This window comes from Hylobates moloch, unplaced genomic scaffold (assembly GCF_009828535.3).
Source record: "Hylobates moloch isolate HMO894 unplaced genomic scaffold, HMol_V3 SCAFFOLD_3, whole genome shotgun sequence".
NCBI lineage: Eukaryota > Metazoa > Chordata > Mammalia > Primates > Hylobatidae > Hylobates > Hylobates moloch.
Window position 1 is genome coordinate 40,746,908 of NW_026652278.1, and position 15,075 is coordinate 40,761,982.

The 15,075-nt window shown below is 36.1% G+C and overlaps 1 protein-coding gene across 8 annotated transcripts in view; it reads right to left on the bottom strand.

The window, feature by feature from the left end:
• The window catches only part of EXOC6 (exocyst complex component 6), a 297,299-nt gene that overhangs the window by 126,780 nt on the left and 155,444 nt on the right, over positions 1 to 15,075 (bottom strand). For all 8 annotated transcript variants that reach the window (XR_009212754.1, XR_009212755.1, XM_058436204.1 and 5 more), the window contains 3 exons: positions 6,871 to 6,954; positions 578 to 624; positions 336 to 456 (listed from right to left, as the gene is read on the bottom strand). Coding sequence is in view for 6 of the 8 variants with exons in the window: in XM_058436204.1 (XP_058292187.1) it covers positions 336 to 456; positions 578 to 624; positions 6,871 to 6,954 (252 nt within the window). In the remaining 2 variants the exon portion in view is untranslated. The remainder of the gene's footprint in view (positions 1 to 335; positions 457 to 577; positions 625 to 6,870; positions 6,955 to 15,075) is intronic.

Consider the following 15,075-nt stretch of genomic DNA (forward strand, 5'->3'; position numbering starts at 1 on the left):
ATTTTAGAAACAAAGAATTGAAATGATAATTAAAAACATTTTCTTCATGGTGCTTTTCAGGGATCTAATGAAGAGCTCAGTTGAGACTAATGAGACCTGCTTAATTCTTCATTTTCTATAACGCTAGAATAAAAGTGTTTTGGGAAGCCCCAGTCAGTTGCAAAATCATAGCCTGATATTACCAAACAAAAGCCTGACATTACTACTTCCAAATCTAAGCAACTACTAAAAAAATGCAGAATGATGGAGGTACAGTTTTACTCTGACATTATGCAGCTCAGAAGTTCCTGAAGTAACTGAATTAAAATTTTAGTAATATAAATTGTCTGACTTACTGAATGAGCTCTAAGGACAGCAATTATCTTTGAGAGGGCCATGTTCCAAAGTTCATCAGTGTATGCCCTGGTTACTAATCCTTGGGTCACATGTAAAATGTGATCTTCTACCACAAAGAACCTAAAAACAGTGATTACCAAAGCATGTGTTAAAAAAAAAAAAACCCAAATAGAAAATAAGTATTTCTGGCATTTAACATAATATAAAATTAATAATAGTTATTTCCATATTAGATACATACCCTACAATTTGAGTGAAATATCTTCTATAGCCATCAACTGTTTCATGCTTAAAATGAAAAATAAAAATCAATTTAAACCAATAAATACCGGTAACATAAAGGTAAGTTCCAAGTCACTACAACTTCATTAACAAATATTTATTGAGAGCCTACTATATGCCACATACATTTTTAGGTATGAAGGATTTATTTGTAAATAACAAAAAGTCCTTACTCTCATGGAACGTACATTTGAAAGGAGATAAACAAGTTAAAAAGGAAATATGATTTCAGAACCCCCTTCTCAGCAGACTAGTCAAAGCTGTCATCACCTCTACTTTGACTAATGTATTATACCATCCTCCTACATAGTCTCCCCAACTTCCAGCCTGTCCCCTACAGTCTATTCTCTATATAGCTGCCAGAATGATATTTTTCAAATAGTAATCAGATTATATCTTCTGTTAAAACCTTTTATGGTTTTATGATTGCCTATTGTTTATAATTTTAACAAAAGGCATATAGAAAAATATTTGATCATTTGACTTTCATTCATAAAAAGTTTATTACATGAAATATTTCATATTTCAATTAAGTTCAAATGTTATGTTTTGCAAATTTCATAAATGTGATCAAATTGTCAAACATCTGGGGTTTTCTTCAGGTATTTTGGGGGAAGGACTGTTAATACGTTTTAGCTTAGAAATACTGTGATTGGAAAATATAGTCTACATGACACCAAATGCTTGATATTTCCTGATACTTGCTTTATAGCATACTATGTAGTCAAATTTTTAATAATGGTCCATGTGTGCTTGAAAAGAATATGCTCCTACAGTTGTTGAAATAGGATTCTATATATTCCATTAGATGAAGCCTATTAAGCATGTTTTGTATTCTTACTGATGTTATGTCTACTTGGTTTAGAAGATACTGACACATATTTTAAAACTCACTATACTTGTGGATTTTTCTATTTCTCCTTGTAGTTGTGGCAGTTTTGCTTTAAATACTTTGAGTCAATGTTATCAAGTGCTTAATAGGTTTAGAATTACCATTTTTATCAACTCAAAAGCACACAAATAACAAGAATTTTATTCTTATCATTCTAGCTTTCCCTGTATTATATAAAAGTGTATATACCCTGTTTCTATTCCTTCAGTAGTTACTCTGGAAATCACATTACACATCCTTAAGTAACCAAACTCTAAAACTAGTCAATGTTTTTACTCTTCTGCTGGACGCTTCAGACTGTAGGATAGTTTAATTTCACTAACTTCCATCTCATTCTGATGTTTATGTTATTGCTGTGTATTTTAATTCTATCTTATTTTTTTCTTATTGCTGCTGCACAAATTAAAATTCTATGTTGTTTTAATGTCCATAATATTTTACATTATTTCCTACAGTCATTTTAGATTTACCTAAATATTTATACTTTTTTTGCTATTCATTCCTTCTTGCATCTCACATCTTCCATTTGACATCACATTCCTTTTGTTTGAAGCATATCCTTAGAATCTCCTTAGTAAGCATGTCTTAGTGGCCAACTCTGCTCTTCTTTCTCTGAAAATGTCTATCTCTGCCCTTGTTTCACTGGATATAGAATCCTAAGTTGACAGTTACTTTTTTCAGAATTGAAAATATTTTATTGTTTTGTTTACTTGAAAATAACCTCTTTTCTCTTTGGGTACTTTTAAGATTTTCTGTTTATGTTTGTTTCTAAAGTTAAGTTTATTGAGGTATAATTTACATATAATAAAATTAACCCTTTTTTACATGTAGAGTTCACTGAGTTTTGACAAATGTAGACAGTTGTGTAACCACCAGAAAAATAAAAAAATACAACATTTCCACTCAGAAGGTTCCCTCCTCCCCTTTTGCAGAGAATTATCCTGCCGAACCCATAGCCCTTGGCCACTACTGATCCCATTCTGTCCTAGAGTTTTGTCTTTTCAAAAATGTCATATAACATAACTCATATTATATATAACTTTATTGTATATGAATTTTTTTCACTTAGAATAATACTTTTGAGATTCATCCATATCACTGCATGTATCAATTCCCTTTTAGTGCCGAGTAGTTCCATTATATAAAACGTACAATAATTTGTTTATACACATGGATGTACCACAATTTATTCACTAGTTCACAGACATTCAGATGTCTCTAGTTTTTGGTGTTTATAATAAAGCTACTACAAACATTCACATATGAGCCACTGTATAAAGATACATTTTCATTTCTCATGGATAAATACCTAGGAGCAGGACTGCTTATGCTTAACATTGTAACAAATTGCCAAACCATTTTCCAAAGTGGCAGTAAAATTTTGTATCTATCAGAAGTGTATGAGAGTTCCACTTGATTCACATCCCCACCAGCACTTGCTATTATCAATCCTTTCAATTTTAGTCATTCCAGTAAGTTTGCAGTGTTATCTTATTGTGGTTTTAATTTGCATTTCCCTGATGAAAAAATTATACTGAGCATCTTCTCATGTGCTTATTTGCCATCAGTTTATCTTTGGTAAAATGTCTATTCAAATCTTTTGTCCATTCCACGCTCCAGGAACAAAGCTGGATGGAGAATGGACAAAAGATTTGAATAGACATTTTACCAAAGATAAACTGATGGCAAATAAGCACGTGAGAAGATGTTCAGTATAGTTTTCTCACAATGAATATGCTAATTACTCTCATTTGATCATTACACATTATATATGTATCAAAATATCACTCTATGTCCCATAGATATGTACAATTATTATATGTCAACTAAAAAAAATAGCCTGACAGTTGTTCTTATATACACTTAAATTTGTTTCTCAATCATCTATTCTGTTCTATTTTCTGTTTATTCTAGTAAACTCAGTACTACACTATCTTTTGTCCATTTTTAAATTGGTTTATCTGTCTTCAATTACTGAGTTATACAATTTTTTTTTTTTTTTTTTTTTTGAGACAGATCTCCTGTCCCCAGGCTGGATCAGGGCCGCTCATGCAGGCTCCCCCGGTTCACCCACTCTCTGCCTCACCTCCGATATATCTCGCCCGGCTAATTTTTTGTATTTTTAGTAGAGACGGGGTTTCACTGTGTTAGCCAGGATGGTCTCGATCTCCTGACCTCGTGATCCGCCCGCCTCAGCCTCCCAAAGTGCTGGGATTACAGGACAAGTTCTTTACATATTCTGGATAAAGCCCCTTTTTAGACATGAGTTCTGCAAATATTTTCTCCAAGTCCGTATCTTGCCTTTTCCTTTCCTTTTTTTTTTTTTTTTTTTTCCTGAGACGGAGTCTTGCTCTGTCGCCAGGCTGGAGTGCAATGGCACGATCTCAGCTCACTGCAACCTCCACCTCCCAGGTTCAAGCGATTCTCCTGCCTCAGCCTCCCTAGTAGCTGGGACTACAGGCACACACCACCACGCCCAGCTAATTTTTGTATTTTTAGTAGAGACGGGGTTTCACCACGTTTTCTAGGACGGTCTCGATCTCTTGACCTCATGATCCGCCCGCCTTGGCCTCCCAAAGTGCTGGATTACAGGCATGAGCCAGCCTTTTCATTTTCTTAACAACATCTTTTGAAAAGCAGAAGTTTTAGATTTTGATGTTCAAATCATCTATTTTTTTCTTTTGTAGCTCATGCTTTATGTATCTCACATAGGAAAATACTGTAAATACGTTGTAGAATATTGTAGAACCCAAGGTAATAAAGATTTTATCCTTTGTTTTTTCCTAAAAGTTTACAATTTTAACTCTTACATTTAGGACCATGATCCACTTGAATTGTTGAAAGAGGTGAGTCAATATTCATTTTTTGCATATGGATAATTTAATTCTCTTGCAGTCAGAGGATAGACTTTGTATGATTTCAAGCTTTTTCTATTTATTTATTATTTTATTATTATTATTTTTTGAGACAGAGTCTCACTCTTGTCGCCCAGGCTGGAGTGCAATGGTGTGATGTCAGCTCACTGCAACCCCCGCCTCCCGGGTTCAAGTGATTCTCCTGCCACAGCCTCCCGAGCAGCTGGGATTACAAGGACGCACCACTACACCTGGCTAATTTTTGTATTTTTAGCAGAGATGGGGTTTCACCATGTTGGCCAGGCTGGTCTCAAACTCTTGACCTTAGGTGATCCACCTGCCTCAGCCTCCCAAAGTGCTGGGATTACAGGCGTGAGCCACTGCACCCAGCCCAGCTTTTTATATTTGCTGATGTTTGTTTCATGGCCCAGAATATGATATTGGTGAATCTTCCATGTGCACATGTAAAGCGTGTGTATTCTTCCATCTGGAGTGGAGTATTCAATAAATGTCGATCAGATCAAGATAGCTGATAATAGTTTTCAGGTCTTCTATTCCTCTTTATGTTTGGTGTTCTGCAATTTAATTATAAGGTTTCTAAGAGTGTGTTTCTTTTTATTTAAGGTATCTGAGATTCCTTGGACTTGACTCTGTGGATTTCTATTCTCATCTGTCCCAGAAAATTCTCAGCCATATGGCATCAAATATTCTTCAGTCTCATTTGCTCTATCCTCTTTCTGAAACTCCAATTAGATATATATTAGACTTCTCTGTATCCCTCATGTCTCACTTCAGTAATTTTTCCTTCTGTCTCTTTGTGATGCTTACTTCCATATAGTTTCTTCAGATTAACTAAGAGAGAATTCATCAACTGTTAAACCTATTGAAAATATTTTTAACTTCAGTTAATATGTATTTAATTTCTAGATATTCTACCTGATATTTCTTCATATCTATTTGGTCATTCTTTATAGTTTCTGTTCCCTATTTATATTAGCAAGCTTGGCTTTTATTTCTTTAAATATACTAAGTAGCACTATTATATACTCTATGGCTAATAATTCAAACATCAAGTCTTTCAGAATCTATTTTTGTTGTTAATATTTCTTTTTTTTTTTTTTTTTTTTTTTGAGACGGCGTCTCGCTCTGTCACCCAGGCTGGAGTGCCGTGGCGCGATCTCGGCTCACTGCAAGCTCCGCCTCCTGGGTTCACGCCATTCTCCTGCCTCAGCCTCTCCAAGTAGCTGGGACTACAGGCGCCCGCCACCACGCCCGGCTAATTTTTTTTTTGTATTTTTAGTAGAGACGGGGTTTCACCGTGGTCTCAATCTCTTGACCTCGTGATCCGCCCGCCTCGGCCTCCCAAAGTGCTAGGATTACAAGCGTGAGCCACCGCGCCCGGCCATGTTGTTAATATTTCTTATGATTCTCACTCGTTTGGTAATTATTTCTCACTGTGAATTGCTCAGTTTAACTCTGGAATGAAGGTGCAGAGATCTGTATTTGCTTCTGCCAGGCACTTAAAGATAGTATCAGGATGGAAATACTTTAAATGTTGAGCTTGAGATGTCTTTGACTATCCATGTATGATGAATTTGGGTTGCAAACACAAGTGGTAACAAACTGCTTGTTATGAATTCTCAGAAAGATTTTTTCTCTCGTTCACTCAGCACTAAGATTTGAGATAGGTAATTTTCCTTACAGTATTCGCCAGAGGGAACAGAAGGATTTTTAGATGGTTTTATCTCTAGCTCATCCTAATAACGGGGCTTTAAATCCTTTGGAGTCTCAGCTTTACAAGGGAGACAATCTCTTATTAGACTCCAACTTTGGGTGGGCTCTGGGCTTAGCCCTCTGTACCCAATGTCCTCAAAACTCATGCTTTCCTACTCAGCAGATGCTCCTAGGATAAAAGCTATATTCAGTGTTTCATTAAACCTATCTGCGTTTCTGCCTTCATTTGGGTTTTCCTGTTTTGATTGTTTTATAGTCAGATGTATTGAGGTATTAGTCACATACAATAAAACTCTTTAATATTCAGTTTCTATGAGTTTTACAAACACATCTACTAATGTAACTATCACCACAACCAATATATAGAACAGTTCCTTATTCACTTAGTTTCTGGTCTTTTTGTTTGTTTGTTTTAAATGTCTATCCAGCATCTTCAGTTGTATTTTCAGTGGGACAATTAATCAAGGTACATAATCTACTATATTGTCAGAAACTAATTATCATTCCCTGATATTTTATATATTTCTTGTTGGTCCTTTTTTTTTTTTTAAATTCGCTGTCTTTCCTAATAGAATGTAAGCTCATGAGAGAAGGGACTTATCTATTTGGCTCACTGCTGTACCCTTAGCACCTAAACCAATGTTTGGAAATGGCAGGTGTTCAATAAATATTTGTAGTTGAATGAACAGTGATACATGCTCTGAAGAAATTAAAACAGGATAAGGGGATAAAAAGTGACAACATAACCAATTCAAAATATCGCATACTTACCATATTCGACTGGGGTTGCAATACCAGTCTTGCTTGTTTCTTTCTTTGTTTTCGATAATAGTTTTCAAATGTTTCCTCATCACCCTAAAATAAAATCAGCAGAGTAATGAAAAATACACATACACACACACAACTAAAACAGATACTTCTTTACCCCCAAGAGTCACTTTAAATTTTCTAACTAGAATGTAAATGTTTAATAGCATTTCATACAGAATGTCAAGAATAAGTTTTGCCATTATAGTTTAAAGATAGTAATTTTTTTGTATCATGACTATTAGGAAGAATAAAGTTATGTTTAAACAATTTGACACCTACCAAACTTATTACTTAGGCTTCATAGATTTTTGATTGACCAAACCAAAATATGGCTATCAGTGAGGGAAGCCCAGTGAAAGATTAGCTTCAAAGCCTAAACTTCTGAGCACGTTATACAAGGCCCTACGTGTAACATGGGCATGTTATACAAGCTCCTGCCTCATCTCTTGCTACTCTTTCACTCTCAATATATCCATATACTGCTCTCTTTTCACTTCCAGGCTTTTGTGCAGGCTATTTCTGAAATAAGTTTCCCAGTTTCCTTTTCCCATATGATTTTTTACTCATCCTTCAGGACTCACCAGAGATATCACTTCCTTTAGAAAGCTTTCCCTAACTTCTGAAGGCTTGTTATTTTCTGTTCTCTCATAGCAATCTGTACTTCCCTATCGTAGCACTTACACCATGCTATAATTTCTTGGTTAGTCTATCTCAGTGCTGTCCAGTGGAACTCCCTATGATGATGAACGTTTTCTATGTCTGCGCTGTCTAAAATGGTAGCCCACTAGTCACATGTGGCTATAGAGCATTTGAAATGTGGCCAATCTAATGAGACATTGACTTTTACATTTAAATTTTAATTATTTTAGTAACTACATATAGCTAGCAGCTACATTATCCAACAACAGAGATCTATCTTTACTACCTGACTCTATTAGAACACGGTCCACATTCCATCTAGCTCATCACTGTATCCTTACCACTTAGAAGAATGCTTGGCATGCAGAAGGCACTCAATAAATATTAGCTAAGTGAATAACTGAAAAAATAAATTAATTACTATACATCAATCCCCTCTGTCTTCTTCACTGCTTAAAGAGAAACCATCCAACATCAGATGGAAAGGTTGAGAATCATTTCCCTAATCATCTAAGGCTCCAAAGTAAAAAAAAAAACTAACTACAGGAAAAAAAATGTCAAAAGCCACATTTTCACTGCAAAAAAGTCTGATTTTATTTTCTTCATACTTCAGTAGCTACAAAAAACACGTCTTTTCTTAGTGCTGTCTAAAGTAAACTTAAAATGCAGAAAATATTTTTACCTAGGTATCCTATACGAAACTTTTCCCAATTATTTTATACGCAAACAATTAAAATAATTTCAATAAGCTATAATGTCCCTCACACAGTTTTAATATGGTAACTAATTTTTTCACCATAATTTTAAATAAATGCAGAGGATATAATGCATTTAAAGATAAAATGGAATTTAAAATAAAACTGCTAAATCCTCATTTAAACATATCCAGCCATCACTCATTTAAAAAAATATGGGGCCAGGCACAGTAGCTCACGCTTTAATTCCCGCAACTTGGGAAGCAAAAGCAGGAGGATCACTTGAGGCCAGGAGTTTGGGACCAACCTAGGCAACATGGTGAGACTCCATCTCTACAAAAAATTTAAAAATTAGCAAGGCATGGTGGTACGTGCCTGTAATCCCAACTACTCAAGAGGCTGAGACAAGAGGATTGTTTGAGTTCGGGAGTTCAAGGCTACAGTGAGGTATGATCATACCACTGCACTCCAGTTGAGGCAACAGAGTGAGCCCTCATCTCTTTTTTCTTTTTTTTTTTTTTCATTTTTCTTTTCTCCTCAGATTCCTTTTTACCATGAAACCCCATATCTAAAAAAATATAAAACATATAAATATAGAGAGATACATGAACACATTATTCCTTAACATTTAGAAAGTCTACATTTTTCTTTTTGAACTCTTATTTCCAGTCCATTATCCTTACAGAATTTATTCTAACTTAATTTTAAAAAACATTGTCTAATATGATATGTTTTACTCTTATCTTTGAGATTATAAGGCTTTAGGTGTTATGGTGGGCTTTTTTTCTTCTGGGTGAAATTATCATAATCAGTACTTAACTGATGCAAACGGCCTAAGTATATCATACATTTTGATAATGAGTAAACGCAAAAGTACATTTTTATCGGAAATAAATATCTTAATAGAATGAGTGAGACTTTTTTTTCCCCTTAATAACACACTTTCTGGTTCAAATTCTGACCTGCAGACTTAGGGCATTTGATTTTTTTTTTTTAAAAGTCCACCCTAAAACCTAAAATCTAATTAGCAAAGCCAGTCCACATGATCAAACTAAGAAGTCAAACTGTACTAAGTGTCTCTCAAGAAAAGTCTGACTCCAAGTTTCACTTCAAAAAAAGTAAAGATGAGGCTGAAATCAGAGGATTGCTCGAGGCCAGGAGTTCACGATCAGCCTGGGCAACATGTTAGGGTGTCTCTTTAATAAACAATTTTTTTTTAATTAGCCAGGCATAGTGGCATGCACCTGTAGTCCCAGCTACTCGGGAGGCTGAGGCAGGAGGATCACTTGAACCCAGGAATTCAAAGCAGCAGTGAGCTATAATCTCACCACTGCACTCCAGGCTGGACAACAGCGAGACCCCATCTCTTAAACAAAACAAACAAACAAACAACAAAAAAATTACATCATGAAAACCACTGAGAAATTATGGGTTTACACCATAATATCACCAACGCCAGGTGCATTGGCTTACGCCTGTAATCCCAGCACTTTGGGAGGCCGAGGAGGATGGATCACTTGAAGCCAGGAGTTCGAGACCAACCTGGTCAACATGGTGAAACTCTGTTTTTACTAAAAATACAAAAATTAGCTATACGTGGTAACACACACCTGTAATCCCAGCTACTTGGGAGACTGAGGCATGATAATTGCTTGAACCTTGGAGGCAGAGGTTGCAGTGAGCCAAAATCACACCACTGCACTCCGGCCGCGACAACAGAGCACGACTCTGTCTTAAAAAAAAAAATTTATGGAATTACAAAAAGCAGTCTATATTATTTAAACCCAGTGTGCTTGTTTTGTGAATTCACACACCTTTAAATCAAGATAATAAATCAGTTTCTCATTACTTATTCTGTTTCTCATTACTTTACAATAATGCAATAATATACAACTAAAATTCTAAGCTTTTCTGAAGTAAGAAGCATAATAAACAATACTACATGCCTTCCTTTAACATGTGGACATACATAAAACTGTTGTTCAACTTTTGGAAATAATTAAATACAACCCAGTATAAAAATCAGGGATATAAAAAAGAATAAAATAATATTTTTTGGAGCAACCTGGATGGAACTAGAGACCATTATCCTAAGTGATGGAACTCAGGAACGGAAAACCAAATACCACATATTCTCACTTGTCAGTGGGAGCTAAGCTATGGGTATACAGGGGCATGTGGAGTGGTATAATGAACATTGGAGATTCAGAAGTGGGGTGAAGGATGAAAAAAGTCACCTATTGGGTACAATGTACACTATTCAGGTGACAAGTACACTAAAAGCCTAGACTTCATTACTATACAATTCATCCACATAACCAAAAATCACTTGTACCCCTAAAGCTACTAAAATAAATAAAAATACATAAATAAAATGCACCCCTACTAATCAATAAATCAAACAATAAAATCAGGCATAACTCCATTAATTTCATTAGACATGATGACCATCTTTTTTCTGGGTGTTTAAAAAAAGAGAACGGTATATGCTGCTAAAAATGAATAGCCAGGGTTTACTTTAAATATGAAGTAAAAAACATTAAACAATTGAACTTAGACTTATGACAGCTAAACAGCTTTACCCACTTTATCGAATCATAATGTATATGAATATGAAAAAATAAGGTTAGCCAGTGTAACTTAAAATTTTTGGCAGCCCCGGAAAACACTCCATTTATGTTTAAAAGATACAGCTTTACTAACCCATATCATTTGGCTGTTTAAAGGTGTTTTTCTTTACAGCAAATGATACATCCTAACAAAGAGTATTAAGATTAGCCAAAATCATTGTTTACATTTAAACACACAGGACATAGTTTTAGCAATCAAAATTCTCTGTGTTCTCTTTGCTGTACTCTCACAGGGACTCTCTCTTAAAAGCAATATACTTGTTGTCAATAGCTAGGGGGAAAAAGAACAGGTCATTAAAAGGAAACTATCGTTATTCCTACCTATGTCATTACTCCCTACTACATATCTAAATTCAGAATATCCTACCACAGGACAAAATATACTGTTTCTAACATGATTTACCCTTAACAGAAATTTATGCAAAAATGGACAGGAAGGAACTCCTAATACAGTTCCTTGATTAATAATTAAAGGAGACTTCTCCTTTATTTGGCACCCTGGAAGTTTTTACACCTCAAGACAATGCACCATGGTAGTACTGAAGGTGCTGAAGGTAGTACTGAAGTAGTGAAGGGTATGATTTTCATTTATAAAGTAAATGTGGTAGCCTTCAAAATGGCCTCCAAAGATCCCCACCTCACGGTATTTATACCCTTGTGTTGTCCCCTCCCACAATGCACCTGAGTTAATCTATGTGACGAATAGGATAAAGCAGAAAGAATGGTATGTCACTTCTGAGATTGTGTTATAAAAGGAATGATGGCTTCCACCTTGGTTTCTCTCCTGGATGACTCACTCTGGGGGAAGCCAGCTGCCATGTCATGAGGACTTTCAGGCAGCCTGGTAGACACCCCATGTGGCAAGGAACTGAGGCCTTCTACCAACAGCCATCATAGAGGCAAATCCTCCAGCCCCTGTTAAGCCTTCAGATGACAGTAGTCCTCATGACATATTGACTAGAATCTCATAAGAGACCTGTAGCCAGAACCAGCCAGCTAAGCCACTCCCTGACTGCTAATCCTGTGAAATAATAATGTTTGTTGTTTGAAGGCAGTGTGTTATGCAGCAATTGGTAACTAATATGGTCACTATCTTAGGTAGCTCTCCTAGGAACAGAATCTGAGATCAATGACAAACTAAAGAAATGTTCAAGAAGGAAACTGTTCAAGAAGTGAAGAAAGTAAAAGGAACAAGAGGAAGACAACCAAGGGTACCACCTAAGGCAAAAAATTGTGTGCCTGATTCCACACTGCAACTTCAGAGCAGAAGTTATACCTCAGTGTTGTCCTAATCTAGGCAAGGAAGCTAGGCTTTCAAACACCATATCCACACACCATAACTTATTAATCTCAACCCTGGTAATCTGATGTGGGGTAGCTTCTAGCTGAAAAGGGACCCAAGGGAATCTGAGCAGAGCACCAATAGTAAGAGAAGAACTATTTTGAAGACAGGTTGGGCTTCCCAAACAGATCATTTTTAGAAAGAAAGCCGTGGACCTAAAATTTATTTCCCAAAAGTTTCTAGGCCAGGGCCCCTTGGAAAGCTTTCATATACCCTTAAAAACTTCTAGGGCAGCAATTCGCACACTATATTTGGTATTCATCAGATAATTAGGAAATTAACTCATTCAATATTCAGTATTCTAAGAAAAATGATCCCTATACTCAAAGTTTAGGACACGGCCAGCTAAGTAAAGTCAGAGAAGCTCTTAGGACTTCTCAAAGTCTGAAAAATGATAAGCTATGATAAGCTATATTGTGAATATTGTGTGCAGCATTTTCCAAAGAGAATCCCTTTTTTTGACATTACACCTATTTTCCTTTCATGGAATACTCATATTTGATCAAATAGAGTAGGATACCTTAGGATTTGGGACATAGAGCTTTTTTGGCTAAAGTAGACTTACAGTCAACAGTCCTTGAAAGCATACATATTAATGTAACCCTTTTATAATAACCCCTTTAACATTTACTGCCTGATATTTTATACCAGGCCCTATATCAAGCACTTTTATTATTTATATTGACTCTAATACCCAACATAGCCTTAGAAATTGTTAACCATATTTTGCAAATGAGGAACTCAAATAAGGGAAGTAATTTTCCCAATGCTATAATGCTGGGAAATGGCAGAACTGGAATAACGAGTAGAAGGAGGAAGAGTTGTAACAATAATAAGAAATTAGCGGCCAGCCACGGTGGCTCATGCCTGTAATCCCAGCACTTTGGGAGGCTGAGGTGTGGGGAATCACCTGAGGTCAGGAGTTCGAGACCAGGCTAGCCAACATGGAGAAACCCCGCCTCTATTAAAAAGACAAAAATTACTCAGGCATGGTGGTAGGCGCCTGTAATCCCAGCTACTTGGGAGGCTAAGGCAGTAGAATCGCTTGAACCCAGGAGGCGCAGGTTGCAGTAAGCCAAGATGACGACACTGCATTCCAGCCTGGGCAACACAGCAAGACTCTGTCTCAAAAAAAAAAGAAAGAAATTAGCTTTACCAAATAATTTTTGGTTATATATACCAGCCAGAAGTCATTGTGCTAATGAAAGTTTATTAAATTTACAGCATAAAACAGTAAGACCATACTGTAAACTCCACCTCTACAAAAAATACAAAAATTAGCCAAGCATGGTGGCATGAGCCTGTAGTCCTAGGTACTTGGGAGGCTCAAGTGGAAGAATCACTTGAGTCCAAAGGGGTCAAGGCTGCAGTGAGCTGTGATCACGCCACTGCACTCCATCTTGGGTGACAGAGCAAGACCCTGTCTCAAAAAAAAAAAAAAAGAAAGAAAGAAAACAATAGCACAAAGAAAAGGGTATTAATCTAACTAAATTGTTTTAAAGTAAGATGTTAATTGCAATCCTCAGGGCTAATACTAAGAAAATAGGCTGGGCTCGGTGGCTCACACCTGTAATCCCAGCACTTTGGGAGGCCGAGATGGGTGGATCACCTAAAGTCAGGAGTTCAAGATCAGCCTGGCCAACAAGGTGAAACCCCATCTCTACTAAAAAAAATACAAAAAATTAGCTGGCCGTGGTGGCGGGTGCCTGTAAACCCAGCTACTTGGGAGGCTGAGGCAGGAAAATCACTTGAACCCAGGAGGCGGAGGTTGCAGTGATCTGAGATCATGCCATTGCACTCCACCGTGGGCAACAACAGCAAAACTCCATCACCAAAAAAAAAAAAACAAAAACAAAAACAAAAAAACAAAGGAAATGACAAAGGAAACGAAATGGTACATAAGAAAATATCTATTTAATGCACAAGAGAGTACCAATGGAGGAATAGAGGAACAAAAAAGATATAAGACATGTTAAAACAAATGGTGAATATCACAGCAGACATAAATCCTACCTTGTCAGTAATTACATTAAATGTAAGTGAACTAAACACTCCAATTGAAAGGCAGAGATCAGCAGACTGGATTTAAAAAAACACACTGAACTATGTGTTACCTACTGGTGACATACTTTAGATTCAAAGATACAAAGAGATTAAAGTAAAAGGATGGGGAAAAACATGCTATGCCAATAGTGCTCAAAACAAAGCTGGAGTGGCTATACTAATTAAAGCCAAACAGACCTTAAGATAAAAAATATTATGAAGAAAGATATTTTATGATTTTTTAAAAAAAGGTCAATCCATCAGGAAGACATAACAATTATAAACATAATTCACCTGCCAACAAGGCCCTAAAAATACATGAATAAAAAACTGGCAAAACTGAAAGAAAAAATGGACAATTCAACAATTATAGTTGAAGACTCCAATACTTCTACTTTCAATAACAGAATAGGCAGAATACCAACAAGGAAGTAAAAGACATGAACAACCCTATAAACCAACTACATCTAACAGATAGCTATAGAACACACCACCTAATAACAGCCAGATACACATTTTTGGTGTTTTGGGGGTGGTTGGAGGGGTCGGTAATGGGTATTTCTGGAATTAGGTAGTGGTAATGGTTGCACATCCTTGTGAATATGCTAAAACCACTGAATTGTATACTCTAAAAGTGTAAGTTTTTGGTATGTGAATTAGATCTCAATAAAGCAGTTATTTTTAAAAAGGAATATTAAATAAAAAATAAGAGCAATGTAGTATGGAATCCACATGTAGAAGTAACTTATAAGAACTGTGATGCAACAACAGCACAAAGGCAATAGGGAGAAATGGAAGTATACTATTACAAGGTTCT